The sequence below is a fragment of the Mugil cephalus genome, chromosome 5, assembly GCF_022458985.1.
Source record: "Mugil cephalus isolate CIBA_MC_2020 chromosome 5, CIBA_Mcephalus_1.1, whole genome shotgun sequence".
Taxonomy (NCBI): Eukaryota; Metazoa; Chordata; class Actinopteri; order Mugiliformes; family Mugilidae; genus Mugil; species Mugil cephalus.
The window spans coordinates 9,999,127-10,014,910 of record NC_061774.1 but is presented as its reverse complement, the minus strand read 5'-3'; the positions used below and the strand labels follow the sequence as shown (position 1 = coordinate 10,014,910).

General features: G+C 43.4%; 2 protein-coding genes across 4 annotated transcripts; one reads left to right on the top strand and one right to left on the bottom strand.

Annotated features, from left to right (window-relative positions):
* Positions 1–595: 595 nt before the first annotated feature.
* ubxn1 (UBX domain protein 1) lies at positions 596–7,097 on the top strand. Of its 3 annotated transcripts, none has more exons than XM_047584922.1 (10): positions 596–675; positions 1,199–1,263; positions 1,390–1,443; positions 2,261–2,388; positions 2,765–2,843; positions 2,930–3,121; positions 4,053–4,104; positions 4,200–4,322; positions 4,493–4,676; positions 4,904–7,097. In XM_047584922.1, the coding sequence occupies exons 2-10, from the start codon at positions 1,205–1,207 to the stop codon at positions 4,942–4,944; spliced, it is 912 nt and encodes a 303-aa protein (XP_047440878.1). In that variant the 5' UTR covers positions 596–675; positions 1,199–1,204; the 3' UTR covers positions 4,945–7,097. The 3 variants fall into 3 exon arrangements, with proteins under 3 accessions (XP_047440878.1, XP_047440876.1, XP_047440877.1); XM_047584920.1 differs by having other exon boundaries at positions 598–675; positions 2,762–2,843; positions 4,904–5,498; XM_047584921.1 differs by lacking the exon at positions 596–675 and adding an exon at positions 725–1,003 and having other exon boundaries at positions 2,762–2,843; positions 4,904–5,498.
* A 1,195-nt stretch (positions 7,098–8,292) lies between these two features.
* si:ch211-114c17.1 (pre-mRNA-processing factor 39) lies at positions 8,293–15,691 on the bottom strand. The gene is made up of 15 exons (XM_047584919.1): positions 15,602–15,691; positions 13,950–14,200; positions 13,727–13,852; positions 13,521–13,639; positions 12,572–12,739; positions 12,239–12,419; positions 12,030–12,134; positions 10,781–10,913; positions 10,546–10,703; positions 10,340–10,466; positions 9,970–10,241; positions 9,697–9,881; positions 9,537–9,611; positions 8,909–9,080; positions 8,293–8,779 (listed from the first exon to the last, which is right to left on the bottom strand). The coding sequence occupies exons 1-15, from the start codon at positions 15,657–15,659 to the stop codon at positions 8,708–8,710; spliced, it is 2,202 nt and encodes a 733-aa protein (XP_047440875.1). The 5' UTR covers positions 15,660–15,691; the 3' UTR covers positions 8,293–8,707.
* Between the last annotated feature and the right edge of the window lie 93 nt (positions 15,692–15,784).

Below are 15,784 nucleotides of genomic sequence, written 5' to 3'. Positions count from 1 at the left end.
ACACAGTCATACATCTGGAGCCAAGTACGTACTTATGTGATTGTGTATGGTGTCAGTCTTACATCATGATGTCTTTAAAAAACACAAGACAAAGACCAAAGACAGCTACTGCGTGTTTTTAAGAAGTCAGTCAGAAGAAAGACAAAACAGCAGATAGAGACAGGCAAATATACTTTATCAGTCCTGTGAAGGAAACCAAAAGAGTGTCCCAGTCTGTTCCAAAGGTTTACTGCTCTTCTAATTTAGTACTGACTCACTCAAACTCACATTAAAGCCATGACTGATTTACCAACTGCGTATTTGATTAGTTATTACAACAAATTTACTTGATTTCAAAGATTAATATGTGATCTCTACAAATTTCCTTCTTAATTCCTACGAATTTCCAACTGCTGACCGTAGTGGTGAGTCGGTGACGCTGCAGACTGTGTCTTACATCCTCGTATGATAACAGTAATTCATGTCTGTGGTTATATCTATGCAGAATTGGAAGTATGTGAATATGAAAGTGATGACACAGAGCCGGTAGTGAGATTAGGTTCTGCATTTGTTATTGCTGAATAGGTTTTGGGTAATGTGAAAATAAAACAAATAAATTAATTAAAATCGCCTTTTTCCGCCGTTCAGTTCGACCCATGTGGGCTCCCGTACTGTTGAAGCGGCGTTGACTGATGTGTGAGTAGCTAGCTAGCTATAGCTATTTCCATGATTAGACTTGTGTTTATTACCTCTGTTACATAGGAAATGATACATTTGTGTGGCTTTACATGTACCACTCAAACAACCATTAATAGTTACGGTAAAAGGGAGTGTATTAGAGCGACAGTTTGTTTGTAATTGTGCCAGCCAGCGAGGCTCACCAGCTAGCTTTCGCAGTTTGAACGTTAGCCATATTAATGCTAATTTTAGATGCCAGCTCAGTAATAGTTGGGTTATTAAGTAACTAGCGGAATACAGGAATAAACAACTACGGTGTCAAGCCACTAGTAAAGGAAATAACAAGGTCTAGCGTTATATTCTGACTATGATGTTGATGGATTAGACAGGATTAAGTTAAACTGAAGACAATTCATTAAATGTTGTGTTTAGTTTTAGAGTTTTTTATTGTGACTTATCTTGTATCAGCAGCGAATGAATTTAACAGCATGTCTAAATAAAAGTTGGTGGATGGCTCGGTAACATTGCTGTATTGTTTCAGGTCAAAATGGCAGAGCTAACAACACTAGAGAGCCTTTTGGAGATGGGCTTCGAAAGAAACAGAGCGTGAGTGACACAAAAATCACAACCTCATACCGGTTAATATACTTTACAGATTTTAGCCTGGCTTTAAATAAATAACGGCAACGTTGAATTTGAGCCAGTGTGTCTTTATAATGCTATGTTTTCCAGGGAGAGGGCAGTGGCCAACACAGGAAACCAGGGAATAGAGCAAGCAATGGACTGGTGAGTCTGGCACAAATTACTGTTGAGCTGAGTGTGTTATTGAGATGGCTACTTGTCAATAGTCAGTTTATTACTTAACAGCAGGCAGTGCTTGACACGACCGCAGTTTGGAGAAGCAGAGAACTGAAGGCAAGCGTTGAGCTGTTGTGGATGGACACAGTATAAAAGCATATTTAAGCCACCTAAGACGAGGCTAATATTAAAAAATGTGTATGTGTTTAGGTGTGGGATAAATTAAAGGATTGTCTATCCGTCTATCTTGAAGTCAGAACCCCTTCTCTGATGGGAAACTAAAGCAGTTCTTTAAAAAGAAAATGTAATTTTACATTTGTGAATGTATTAAACCTCCAAAAGTCACATAATGACACTAACAAATTAAACCAGTAATCCCCATCTTTTCAGAAAAGAGACTGTTCTGGAGAGCGATATAAGGACTTTAGTGCGGAAAAGGTTGTGTGTTGACAGGATAAAATGGTGATAATATTTATGTTCATGTAAACTTGATAGAAAAAAACATACAGTTAAACATGAAGTTAAAATACTGTTTTAGCTTACACAACTTCATTTGTTGGTATCTGTGCCTAAACTCCTTTTTGATTGTCCGAACTGGAGAAACCAGGGATGAAGACTATGCATAAGTACCATACACAACCCCACTGCAACGATAGTCCTTTAACCAGTGCCACAGTCCTGCTTCTCATCCCCTTTTCTCAATTGTAAAGCCATTTTATTCTTCTCAATTCTCACTCTCACTGTCAAACATGTCTATGATCTACTAATCGCCCCTCATCTTCCCTCTGTGATGGGCTTTCTTCAGGTTAATGGAACATGAGAATGACCCAGACATCGACGAGCCCTACGTGCCGCCGGTGGGGAACGTCCTGGGAGGGGTAGATGAACAGCAGTCCAGCACAGAACAGCCGACGCTCGCAGACACCGGTGAAGGTCAGGGTGTGTTGTTATTTGCTAACAGGAGGCGTCATAATTGTGTGACGGCAAAACGCTGCTGTAAAAGTCACTCAGCCTAGGATGTCCAGTGTAGTGATGTACAACATGAAGAACTATGCATTTGTGTGCGGTAAAATATTTTGCTATTTTTTAGTTTTCGTATGTTTGCTCTTTCTCTTCTCATTGTCATGATCTCCACCGTCTTTTTCTTTGCTTGTCAGTTTGCCGGTTGTGTTTAGAGGTGGACATTTACTGTGACCATACCGACGTTTTATGGTTTGTTTTGTTGTGGTGCAATGGTGTGTATGTTAGATGAGGCGCTTGTATAAGCATTTGTTGTTCACTTCTTTTTGTGTATTTAACTGGATAGCAGGTGGAGACAACTACATCGAGGATGAGCAGGGCGTAAGGCGGCCAATGACAGAGGAGGAGAAACAGGAGCAAGTGAAAAGGTCGGAGTGCACATGGTTTTCACTGATAGCATAGAATACTAAATAAAATAAAAGCAATTCATCACCGTCTTGCGTCGGCTTTCCAGGCTAGAGGAACTGATGCGGGTGAAGCAAGCGGAGAGAAGAGAGCGAGAGCGGGCAGAAGAGGTGGAGAGGGAGAAGCAGAGGAGGAGGCAGGGCCAAGAGCTGCAGCAGATCCGCCAGAAACTGCAGGATGATGACATGAAAAAACTCGCCGATCAGCGCAGGAAAGAGAAGATGGAGGACAAACTGGCGAGGTAAGGTCTTCATAGCACACATCCCAGAGCTACGACACAAACACCATCATACGATCCTTGTGCGGTTATGACAGAGAACTGTAAAACATGTATTCTGTGTGTAGCTAGGCAGGTCCAAGGATAGTAAATCACAAAGAGTCTCAGTTTGAAATGGACCTGAGCAGAATTTAAAGTTGAAATAATATTCCAGTGCATAATGTCAAACACTCATTTCACCCAGTGAGTTCATTGGGTTCATCAGTGAAAACGAACGTGTTATAATACGATAATGTAATATATAACCTGCACTAAACCTTATTTTCATGAATAGTATTCAGCATTTTTTTAATAACTGAGCTTTCTATTCAAGTGTGTTTACATTTTGGAGGCTGCATTCGTACCATCGAACTGTATTTATTCACTGAAACATTTTTCTATTATTTTGACAGCCCTATTTTAGTCAGCGGGCTAAATAACAGAAACACTTTAGTGTTAAATTCAATATAGTTTAATAACATCATAAACCACATCCTCCAAAATGATCATACAGTTGAATTACTACTGCTCACGAACGAAACATTATAACAATCCTGAAGGTGGATTCACCAAACGATTGTGATATTAGAAGCACTTGTTTTGATTAGTGTACCTAATATCTCGGTAAGTAAGTACAGATTAATCAGTTAAAATTCAAGTTGTAATCTCATTAACTGCTGCTGGTTTCAGATCGCTGAACATTTTTATGCCACTGTTGCTCTCTAGATACATTCTTGTAATGATGATACGTAGCAGAAACTTTCACACCACGAGGAGCAGAATTTACACATTAATAAGATACTTAACTTACACTAAAGTTCTTTGCCAGTGATGTGAGCATAATTGTTTAGTTTTTTTGCTGTCACCTCAGTTTGACATGATGCCTCACTTTGTTGCTGATTTTTATTCCTGGCAGGCAAAGGGTTAAAGAGAAGATAGCACGAGACAGAGAGGAGAGAGCACAAAAGGTATCCCAGTCAGTTCTCTCCTTTTCTTGTTCACAAACCGTTTGTTTGAACCAGTCATGGGTTTGAATGATTGTTTTGTTTTTTTCTTTGTTTAGTTTGGAGGTGGTGCCCCCTCCAGTACGGCTGCATCGTCCCAGCCTACCCTGCCCAGCCCCTCATCACCCACCGGTCAGGGCCCTCCACCCACCAAAAAGGAGTACGATGAGTCCAGGATACAGGTGCAGGCCTCAGCCGTTTGTGTCTTATAATTTCTGTTTAGCCTGTAGCCAGTGAGTAGACCTGCAAGTGATGTTTTAAGTTTATACTTTTCTCTTACCGGTCTTTACTCTCTCCCACCACCCACATTTTGTCTTTACCCGCTGCTCCCTGACTCTTCCACTCGTCACAGGTCCGTCTGCTGGACGGCTCAACCATCACAGCAGTCTTCAAGGCCCAGGAGCCGCTGGCGGCAGTGCGCGTCTACGTGCAGGTGAACGGCAACACACCCGAGGGTCAGGACTTCACACTGCTGTCCCCCTACCCCCGTCACGTCTACACTGAACTGGACATGGAGAAGCCCCTCAAAGAGCTGGGTGAGCAGGATTTAAATAGAGAGCACATGCTGCAGTTTGGTTTAGAACTAGATTAAACATAAAACATTAAAACGACAGAATTAAAAATCAAGAGAGAACACACAGAATATGTTACAAACAGATGTTGTAAATTAGAGACAGATCACATATAAACACACGGTGTAAAAGGAGCTGATCTGGGAAATAGACGACACTGAATCCATCCTTTTTCTTCTCTGTGGTTGCAGGTTTGGTGCCTTCAGCTGTGCTGGTTGTTGCCAAAAAGTAAGAACAGGAAGATCTACTCAGTGAGCCTACCTCACCACTTCCACTACACCAGAGACAGAGCTGCCATCTATCAGTATCACTCAGTAAGCCAGCTCAGTGAACCAAAGCAGAGCTGTAGCGGGAGGCTGCATTCAGACAATATCTAGGATCTCTTAAAATGGAGATGTGAGGAAAATAATTCTTGAAGACTGACTGAGTGCAGCCTGTGGCCATCTCTGAGGGCTGGTGGTTGCAGTGAGTGTGACGTTGACCTTTACCGTTCAAATGGAAAAAAGTTGGCTTCTGACTGATACTGAGTTAAGGAGCAACCGTCGTCAGTCGAACAACACATTAATAAAAACATGAAAAAAAAAAAAATCATTCACTTTTAACCTGATACATAGCAAAGTACTACACAAGTGGTTCTGAAAGGGCCTTAAATTTAATTCCCACGATCTTCCTGATTTTGTGCAGTTCTACTTTGCCAGTTTTCTTTTTTATAAGTTAAGATATATTGTTATGTCTACATAGTCACAAAAAAAATCTACTTACAATAAAGCTGACTTGGAGAAGAGATGACATGGTCACCTGTGACATTCATTCATTTATTCAAAATATTCTGTACTATTTTTATTAAAAGATTTCATTAAAACAACTCACTGAACAACAAAAACAACTAACCAACAACTGACTAATCCTGCAAATGTGTATTTCTGTTTAATTTACGCTTGGTACGGCTCTAACACCATCAGATCTGAGGCCTGTATCACGTAGGGAGCTCAATTTAACCGGCTTTACTCCAACTTATCCAGCTGAACTTATCCAGAACAGTGACGATATGGTGATATAAGCGGTGTCACGATGCTGGTTATCAAGTCGTTAACTCAATCCAGGTTTGTCTTGTTGTGAATCGGTGAACGCGCACGGTATAAGGGCGGGATCCAAGGCAGCAGAACACTCACAATCATGAGCGCTGATCCGCCAGCAAATGGGACAGCACACGTCTCCTACGAGGAGCAAAGACTGATTCTACTCAAATATGAAGAAGAAAAAGTAAATCTCACTGGATAATCTCAAAAAGTCAAACACTGCGGCTGCATCGAAGAGACGCCTTAAGGCGTGGTAAAGGATTGCAGATTGCATAAATGCACAAATTACACAAATGGCTCAATTAGTTTACATTTAACGAAGTCACGAATCCCAATGACTGCGCTGCATTGATGAACCGCGAGTATGACAATTAGTCAGATTCCCCCAGATGTAAAACCTCTGGAGTAAAAAGAACGTGGGAGCAGATAAAAACCAAGCACATATTATTTCATCTGGGGAGTTGGATTTCTTAATTCTATAATGTTACATGGGCTACAATAAAGATGGAAGCTGATTCCCCAGTTACATCATATCAATATATCAAGTTGTTGGCCTGAATTAAATTATCCTGACTTTAAACTGTGTTTGAGCTGAGCGGGGACGAATGGCTAAAATATCCTCTTCTTTGTGTGGTTATGTCCTGGAAGATGCGTTCACGCTGTAACGCTCTTCTGTTGATTTGGGCTCTAATCTCAATCAGGTCATCCAATGAAGGGGCTCGTGATTCTTTGGCTTTGGGTGGAGCCTTCCAGATAAATCCTGAAAGTTACCCTGACCCGAAGCAGGTTAGCCGTTCCGTGGTAGTTACCGTAACCAAAGTTACTGTGGTAACGCAGCTCGATAAGAATGAATCCAGCTTCGTGATACCGTAAACCCAGGGTTAACCCTGAAGTTAACTCGCTTAACCCGTAATCCTGCTTTGTGATACAGGCCTCTGATCCGACATACGCTATCAGTCAGAAATAAACGAATCCGAGGTTGAAAATAGTCCCCAGGCACAATTTAGGCCTGTTTGATTGATGTTTACAACACTCACTCGCCAATTCATTAGGTACACTAATATTGAGTCATTCAAATCTAACGTTCCTGCACCAACTCTTGGCTTCATGACTGTTATAATGTTGTGTGTGCTAAAACCTCACAAGAAAGGTGGTGATACAACTGAATGATCATTTTCCAGGACGTAGTTTATTACTAGCGTACCTAATGAACTGTCTTGTGACTTGTGTTTGTGATGGCTTCTCACTAACATGTTTGTTTTGGTCTTTTCATGCAAACTGTCGCAATAAAACTGCAGAATCTGAACAGCATCATCCTTTAAATTAACACATGTAATCACACACAAATACAGATGATTAAAATACACACATTTCAAAGTCGTGATGTTTTGCAGCACGGCAGCTCCTTGTGGTGCGACAGTAGAAAGGCCATTTCAATGCTTTCCATTATCTCAGTGTGGGACAGGAGTGAGTCAGAGGGGGAAAAAAAAGAAGGATTAATGAAAACTGACAATAAAACTTTTATCATACTTGACTTCTCCCGTTTTTATGCAGCACAGTTAATTCCAGGCCTTTTATTGAACCATGTAAAACTGGGGAAGATAAAAGACCAACACGGATGCACTGTACACTTAGATCAGTTTATAACTGGGAGTTATTGTTCATGTAATTAGCAACATTTCCCTTTCTGTCACAATTCAAAATGTCTTTAGTAAAAGCAAACGACAGCTCCCAAAACCTGCTGACTGAATAATTCATCGTGAAACCGAAAGAAATGAGCAAACGCTGTTTATTGCTTTACGACTACAGTAAATCTCTTGGAGGTCCTTGTGAGGCGCCACCAGCCGGGAGCAAAAGTCCAACAAGTTTGTCTAAGCAGTGCAAGCACTCCCAAGATGTCTTGGCATAGAGGGCTGACGAAGGCATGACACAGCTTTGTGAGACTCTTTGTGTTGGACTAAATACTACGCTAACTGACGATACTAATGGGCTGACGTCAAGCAGATATAATAAATACCATGTTCATGTTCACCATCTCAGCAAAGCTTGTACCTAATCTGTTAAACACAAAGTACAACTGAACCTGTAGAGAATTGCATTAGTTTCGCAGGTAATCAATCAAAGTACGAGATGGCTTCGAATTTGGACCTGATGATTGTGCAAGACAAAAAAAAAAAAAGAAAAAAAAAAGAGGATCACCATGGGAGTGAGATGAATCAGAACCACAAGGTGGCGCTGCCGTAACAGACACCGGTTTGAAGTAGGCTCCATTGTGATATATCAACCCTGGAGCCGTGCTGCTAGCTTAAAAAGAAAAGATGATGTGAGTGCTTGCCCTACTTGAACGTGCCCTTTTCTGTTCTTCCTGACATGTAAAAACAAACGGTAAACGATCCTGTTTCCTCGGAAACAGTTTTTAGTTTCACAGTGAGCGACTGTCACGGCCGATCTTTCACCCTCAACGTGAAGCACAAGCACACAAACACACGACACACAAGAGCTCTGTAACACACTATAAAACACCTTTATATACATTAGAAAAAAACAACATAGCCTACTCAGTGGAATGGTATAAAATGTCAATTATACATCACCTGTAAAGCTGGACAAACTGGATGACATCAAAACATGAGCGAAAAGGGGGTCGGCTTGCCAACAAATACAAAAATAGTTCTGATTAAAATGTCAACGCTTCATCGTCTTTCCCCCTGCCCCTCAGAATCAACACTGAAACGCCAGGACGTGTTTGATGAGCCCAACGCCTCATTTACACTGATCCAGGACAGTGAGGTAACTCAAGAGGGAGGACGGAGAGGAAAAGGGGGATGCTGGGATATATTTGAGCAGGTGGACCTGCAGGGGGCAGTTTCTTGTTCGGCCGCTTCTCGCGGCCTTTTGGTGCCACTCTCGCTCTCTTTAGCTGGGTGGATAGTAGCCCTGGTTGTAGTTCCAGGTGTTCTGGTAGCCGTAGCTGCCGTATTGCGGTTGCTGGAAGGAAAGTACAGCAAACAGGAAGTAAGATAAACAGAACATCTTTTACTGCAATGTGTCAGATTAAACCCCGCTGAGTGAAAACAACCACCATATGTATTTAAAGTGTTCAATCTGATGGCCCACCTGGTACCAGCTGCTGTACGCTCCATAGCCGGCCTGTGTGCTCATGTCGGCGCCCATCATGGGGGGCGGCGGCGTGGTGATGGGGACGTGCGGCATCGTGGGGGGGACTTGCGCGGACGCAGCGACAGCCGAGCCGTCTTCACTTTTGCTCAGCTTCTCTGAATCCTCATCCCTTTCAAGATCAAAACGTAAAGTAAAGCAAATCTTCAGGAAGAGAATTTTCATGCAGACTTCAAATCTAATTTGACTTCAAAACCGTTCTCAACAACGGAAAGAGGGGATGTGCGTTTGGAAATGGTAGTAATTTCAGTTTGGATGTGAATGACTTTAAAGTTAGAGATGAAGTTCTGCACTTTAGGTCCATATTTATTATAAAACTGTTACTACAGTATGTTTTAGTAAATGGCTAAAATAATATAATAACTCTGTCAATCAGACACATATAATATATAACTGTGAATTCTTTATTTCAAAAGAACAGCATGGAGCCATGACATTTAAATGACTAAAAACAAAAAAGTGTATTGATATTTGTTTAAAATAATTATGTTTAGGGAAATGACTCATTCACCAAACTGTGTCATATTTTCACTTTAGCGTCATTTAAGTTTAGTTACTCCTTCCTCACCCGTTCTCTGCTCCCCTCTTTGTTCCTCCCAGCTCCTTCAGCAGCTTCTGGTGTCCCTCATAGACAGACAGCACACTGCAGAGAATAACAATCACATTAACACAATACACGGGTTCATATACCTGAGTTGATTAGTAAATATTTGCCGTTTGACGCTGACCTCTGGATGGAGTCGCTGTAGTCCTCTGTGAACTGCAGGCCTCGCTGTGAGAGGAGGATCTTGGTGTGAGGGGCGAGCGGCGCTGCCAGGGCTCGCGTCACACACTCCTGCACCGCCTCAGCCGAGGCCCAGGGGTCCCCCGACACCTCCAGCTCCAAAAGGTTCAAGTGCAGTTTGTCGTTATCCTGCGAGACCACATCGATGAGGGTTCATCAAAAACGTGACAGTAAGGCTGGTTTCTTTGTTGGGTTTATCGTGGACTTATTATCTCACCGGACTGATCTCCAGGGCCTCCTGTAAAACACTGCGGGCCCTGCTGGGGTTCCTGCTCAGTTTCAGGAGCAGGCGCGCCAGCTTGATGGAGTAGAAAGCGTGTAACGTGGGTTTCTCTTTGGACTCGGCCACCGCCTCCCTCAGCAGGGCCTCCGACTGCTCCAGCTGGCCCGCTCGCCTCTCCAGAGCGGCCCTGCGGAGACGCACGACCACCAAACCCGGCACGATCTTCTCCAGGGCCTCCAGCACTCGCCGAGCCTCCGTTAGGTCACCTGAGGGAGGAGGAGGCGTATAGAGCCTTGTTTTCATTTCTATTGTTTGCACCCACAGTTGTATGGTGTGTGTGCGCCTGTGTGGTGTTTCGTCGTACCGTGCCTTTCCTCGAACGTGGCCCACTGCATGTGGATGTTGGGTTTGTAAGCCAGGTGAATCTCGCAGGCTCGTCTGTAAACGGCTCGGGCCTCGTCCACGCTCTGCGGCTCCAAGTACTGAACGTACTGAGCAACGCAAACACAAGGGCTCGTCACACAAGATACGACTCTCACAAATGCTTCCTCTAAAGGTTTCTTTTCTTACCCTGATCCAGAACTCCTCATACAGCGCACAGGCGATCAAGCAGCGCTCAAAGAGGATGCGAACTCTGTGGTCGTCACGGGCAACGGCAGCAGCGTCCTCCGACTCCACGCGGGGCTGGGACGTGACCTCTGACTCTTCTGTGGTCGCCTGGTTCGGTTCTAGCAGGAAAACGGCAGCGTTAAAAGCTATGAAAGCTTCAGCGCGTAACGCACGTGACAGCTGACGGCGTCGTCACCTTGCGCGTATTCACTTTGGGTGGCGTCCGCGGCGTTGCTGTGGAGCTGAGCGACCTCCCAGTCCAGGTACGAGTGCCAGGCGCGGAGCTGGATGCGGTCGAGGGGCTTGACGTGGAAGTACGGCCGCTTGATCTGAAGGGAAAGGAAAGCGGAGCTGTAGAGTGCAACTTCATTATGGACAAATATGCAACGGAAAAAGGAGTTGAGGAATTCTGCCGCTCAACTCAAATTGGATATCTGATACCTCTTGAAGGTTGAATTAAATATTTTCTTTTCTTTATGTTTTGGTCTCTTAAATCCCAATTCTAATCCTGTTTTTAGCCCCGTTCAGACAGGACTTTATAGTTATCTGGAATCTTAATCCCATGCCTATTGGCAGTGATTTCTTAAGTAAAAACTGTGAATTACCTCATAAATTTTCTTTAAATGCTGATTTCAGTATCAGTCCCATGTACATCAGTGTCTCTGTGGTTTGTGCCAGGGTTTACGTTTTTATAAGGAGTTTTATTTCTATTTCCTTTATCATGGAGAGCCATTCACAGCATAAACAGGTCCTAAAACTACCAGAAGAGCAGCGTCTTTTAGGATGCTGAGAGGGGTGCCATGCAGGGCGAAACATTTTAGGTGCTGGATTTTATTTATAGAGGCATTGATCATGCATCACTTTAAGTCGGGAGCTGATTCTGTTGCTGCCAGGATCAATACGGTCTCATCACATCAAGGTTTCATTTTTTATAAAATATACTTCATTATTAACCTGAATCTGTCAAAGCTGTCAAATGAGTATAGTGGTGTAAAAAGTACAATGTTTACCTCTGACTTGTAGTGAAGTGTAAGACGGAATGTAATGGCGCATCAGTGAATTCAAGTAAAACACACTTGCCGCTCATCCACCGGGCCAGTTTGGAGTTATGAATGTGAATAGGGCCGTTTCACCATTTTTTGACAAAGCTCTTGTGCATGTGGCTGTTTTTAAATAGCATTTAATTGTTTGGTTTTTTTACAGTAAAACCGTTGACACTCTTCAGATTAAAGTATCACATCTCGTGCTGGTGGTAGAGCAGGAACCGAGTTAGTTTAACGTTCTGAAAACTGATTTGTTTTCCATCATCATCTCCCTGATCCCAGGACCACAGCCACCAAGGTGTAGGTGGTTTTTGGTTTGAGACAAGCAAAGCGTGTGTGTCGCTTACGAACTATTTCTCTTGATTAAAGAGCCGGAGAAATAAGAAAACAGCAGAAACTTACAGCGTCTTCGAAGTTCCATCTCTTCCGGACTTCTCCCTCGTTGTCCTGGTAAACTTTGTCCCTTCGAGCCAACACTTGCTCCCTAATCTTCTGCATCAGCTCCTCCTAAACACACGGGGGAGAATCTATTTTGCCTTCGATGTATACCTCACTAGTAACTACATTATGTGTTTGAGCTCATTTGTGTGAGGCAGGTAGATGCTACTCACTGAGTCTGTGCCCTCCGGTGTGGCGGGCTCTTCCTCGCCCGGCGGCCTCTCCTCGTCCTTCTCCTGCGCCTGTTCAGCGCGCTCTGCCTTCTGGCTCTGACGGCACAACGTCCTCAGCTCCTCATACTCCTCCGGGGACAGCACCTCCTTAGGCTCATGGTTGTTCAGGTGTTCTTTGAACCTGATGGAGGGCAGGAGGACGGGAGGAGAAAGACACAGAGTGAGATTAAAGCGAAGTGTTTGTCTAAAACCACTGCTACCGACTGAAGGTTTGAATGAACCAGCAACTGAAAATATTAAGTCAATGACTGGAAGACTGGGTGGAGGTCTTACTTGTCGTAGTGGGTGTTGTAGAGCTGGGTGGGGACTGTGAGGGCTCTGTCCAGGACGGCTGTTGCGTTCTTCATGTTCCCCTGCTCCTTCTCCCACTCAACATACAGATCCCATAGCCGGTCTGAGTGGAAGTCCAGCCCTGCTGCCGCAATCGCATTCTCAAACACGCTGAGGGTGGAGGTCGGAAAGTGAATAAAAACAGAAAAACTACTTCCTGGTCTTCTGTGTCAGATTTCATTGGAACTACTTTAGGTTTAAGACATGTTCAACTAATAACTACATTCACTGAGTGACAAAGTGTTAATAAAAATAACATAAAGACCCCTTCACAGTTTGTAAACAATGTGATGTTTTTCGAGGGGCGTGGCTTAACTGGATGCAAAACATCTCAAGCACGATAGCTTGTAAACGGCAGTTAGCATATTTCAAGACACTGTTTTGGCACCAATGAACGAGGAAAACGCGTATTTTAGAGAATATATGAATACATTCACTCCCAGAGACCTTAAAAACCCCTAAAAAGTTGACTCTGAGTGATGGAGAATATATTCACCGACTCCTACACTCTCATTCATTGGATGGAGGATTTGACCAAAGGAGGACACAGAGGGGACGAAGTCTGGTCCAAAGTTGTCTATGACTGGCAGTGGCTGGTATGTGATTTTTGGGTTTTGGCACCAAAAAATACATCAAGTCGACATTTTCATGGTTGAAAGTGACAATGTTCACCTCAAGCTTCCCTCTGTTCTGCCTCCACCTAACATTGTGACATCACAGTGGCGTAGGCCATGAAGGGGGTCTAGAGGAGTGGACACTTCAGCTTAGCTAACATCATCTTCATTGTGATTCGAGCATTACAGCTTGTCAAATTAATTTACTCTGCTGCCAATCTTTACATGATAGAATATGATGCTCTGTCTCCAGAGTGTATGTGAAGATGTCTACTCACCTGCGAATCTTCTGCGGTGACTCAGGCAGGTTCATGTTCAGTGTCCCCAGCAGCAGATTGATGTAGTGGATCCACAGATCTACACTCAGAGGGATAGCCTGAAGACCCTGGATACAAACCTGACAACACACCACAAGCAAAAATGTTAATAGTTCAAAAAGCGGTGAAAGGAAATTGAAATAAATACAAACATTCTTCTGTTTTACCTCCTCTGCTTTGTCGTTAAAACCCGCACGACGCTCCAGGTCCGCAAACTTCTTCCAGTAGCCGTAGCAGAGCGGGTAGCGAACGAGGAAGGCCTCTAACGATCTGCGTGAAGCTGTGACGTGACTCTGGACAGATGAGAGAAAAATTGTAACTGTGGCTACAAGTGACATGATAATGTGTCCGGACTGCGCCGGCTCTTCTCATCAACACCCGCACACACACCTCTTGTTCGCAGTATTGCAGCAGATCTGTCCAGCTGGTGAAATCTTGGGGATTATCATGAGCGACCTTCCACAGACGCTCAAAGTCCGCGGGCATCTCCCCCTCCTCATCCTCTGCAGCCGGGGGCATGGGGAAGGACGTAGGGTCAGGGTCTACGGGAGCGTCGGGGGCCGTGGCTGTACCGCCGTTCTCTTCTGACACCTCGGCCATCTCCATCGGAGGCGGCGCAGGGACCTCAGAAGCTTCCATGTCTAAAGAGAAGAAGGGCAATACCATAAATGTAAGTGAAGGTCACTAGCTGCTTTTATGTTAAACACGTTTAGGTAAGCTGTGATCTCTATGTGAAGACAATGTGAAAATGAGTCAGTGTGACAGTCTCTACCAACCATGAGATCCATGACACTGAAATGCATCATACGTTACCGGGATAAAATAATCAACAGCGACTGATTCACATTAGTAATCACTTGATTTCTACTGATAAATGTCTTTATTCATTCAACTGGTGCAATGAAAAACAATAAACATTCACATTCAGGGCTCATCTTATACTTTATACACATTTTTAACCTCCACCCCCCCCCAAAAAAAACAGCACTGTATTTGGTAAAGTGTGCATCAGTTGTAAACGCATCATTTATCCATGTAGTTAATCACAGAGCCCCTAACAGACTCACATTTTCCAAGTGTCTTTGAGTCACAAACATGCTATTAGTGTAAAAGGTGATTTCCACTCCAGCAGTATTATTCTATTATTATTATTATTCTACTAAGGATGTTTTTTCATTGACTGTGTATGAGAGTTAATTGCCTTTACGAGTTGCCAGTGTGATGTTTACAACTGGCTCAACCTGAACTTTTAGATTTAGATTTATTTCTAAAAAGGGAAGAGACTGATCACATCACAGAGAACTCTGTAATGTTTCCTTAATATCATCACTCATCCTGAAACCTTTTATCATTTCATCAGTTGACAGTGGTTATAAACCAGTGAATCACAGCATCTCTCACAAAACACAAAACATTAAATGACTCAGCTCGTCTGTATTTCTGTCTGTTATGAATGCTTTTGCTTTTCTTGTGAAGGAGAATTCAGAGCCTTTTTGTCATGTAATTCATCAACTTTCTAGTTCTTCTTAGCCAGTGCCATGGTAACAGAAACCACGCTGAACCCATTTCTAATTCATCAACCAATATGGTCTTAAGCTGGTTAATAAACGCGACTAGAAGATCCCACAAGCAATTAAACACGAGCAGATGTGCTTTAATTTTCACAGAAACCCTCCTGTCACAGGTATGTTTGATTCATTTAAAAATAACAGTCAAGAGTTTAGACGCTGTTTGTGGGACCACTGGGTTCTAGTGGGTATAAATCAAATAACTTGTAACAAAAGCGAAGCTGCAGATGCCAGCCACCTCGAGGAAGCCTGGGAAGTAAATTAGTTAAAGTTAGTTAGAAGGAGACTGTCTCTTTTCGTGCTGTGTGGAGCTGAGAGCAGCTTAGCTTAGCTTAGCTTGTCATGCTTGACCTGAAAATGCGTCCGATCGGAAGTTTTATTTAAAACGCCTGCAGATGAAACCAAAGCTCTGCAGTGTCCGTAAAACGACGGCGAGCTGTGACTACTACATTCATTAAAGGTCAATCAGACTACCTGGAGACTCTCCGAGCTCCCCGTTGCCGCTCATCTCCTCACAGCCCTCGGCCGCCATGATGGAAAAACCCTCTTGGTGACGTCATTCACGCGCGACAAGACACCGGAGGTAAATTTAACTGAACTTTACATAAAATACTAATTAATTTAAACTGTCCTGCTTTATATTATTCAGAAACAAAC

Coding starts and splice junctions, on each gene's coding strand:
- ubxn1 (XM_047584920.1), top strand. CDS start 1,205: ATGGCAGAGCTAACAACACTAGAGAGCCTTTTGGAGATGGGCTTCGAA. Junction 1,444..2,260: donor ATAGAGCAAGCAATGGACTG/GTGAGTCTGGCA, acceptor GGCTTTCTTCAG/GTTAATGGAACATGAGAATG. Junction 4,323..4,492: donor ACGATGAGTCCAGGATACAG/GTGCAGGCCTCA, acceptor CACTCGTCACAG/GTCCGTCTGCTGGACGGCTC.
- si:ch211-114c17.1 (XM_047584919.1), bottom strand. CDS start 15,659: ATGGCGGCCGAGGGCTGTGAGGAGATGAGCGGCAACGGGGAGCTCGGA. Junction 14,201..15,601: donor GGAGCTCGGAGAGTCTCCAG/GTAGTCTGATTG, acceptor TCTTCTCTTTAG/ACATGGAAGCTTCTGAGGTC. Junction 9,612..9,696: donor TACAGCGACTCCATCCAGAG/GTCAGCGTCAAA, acceptor TATTCTCTGCAG/TGTGCTGTCTGTCTATGAGG.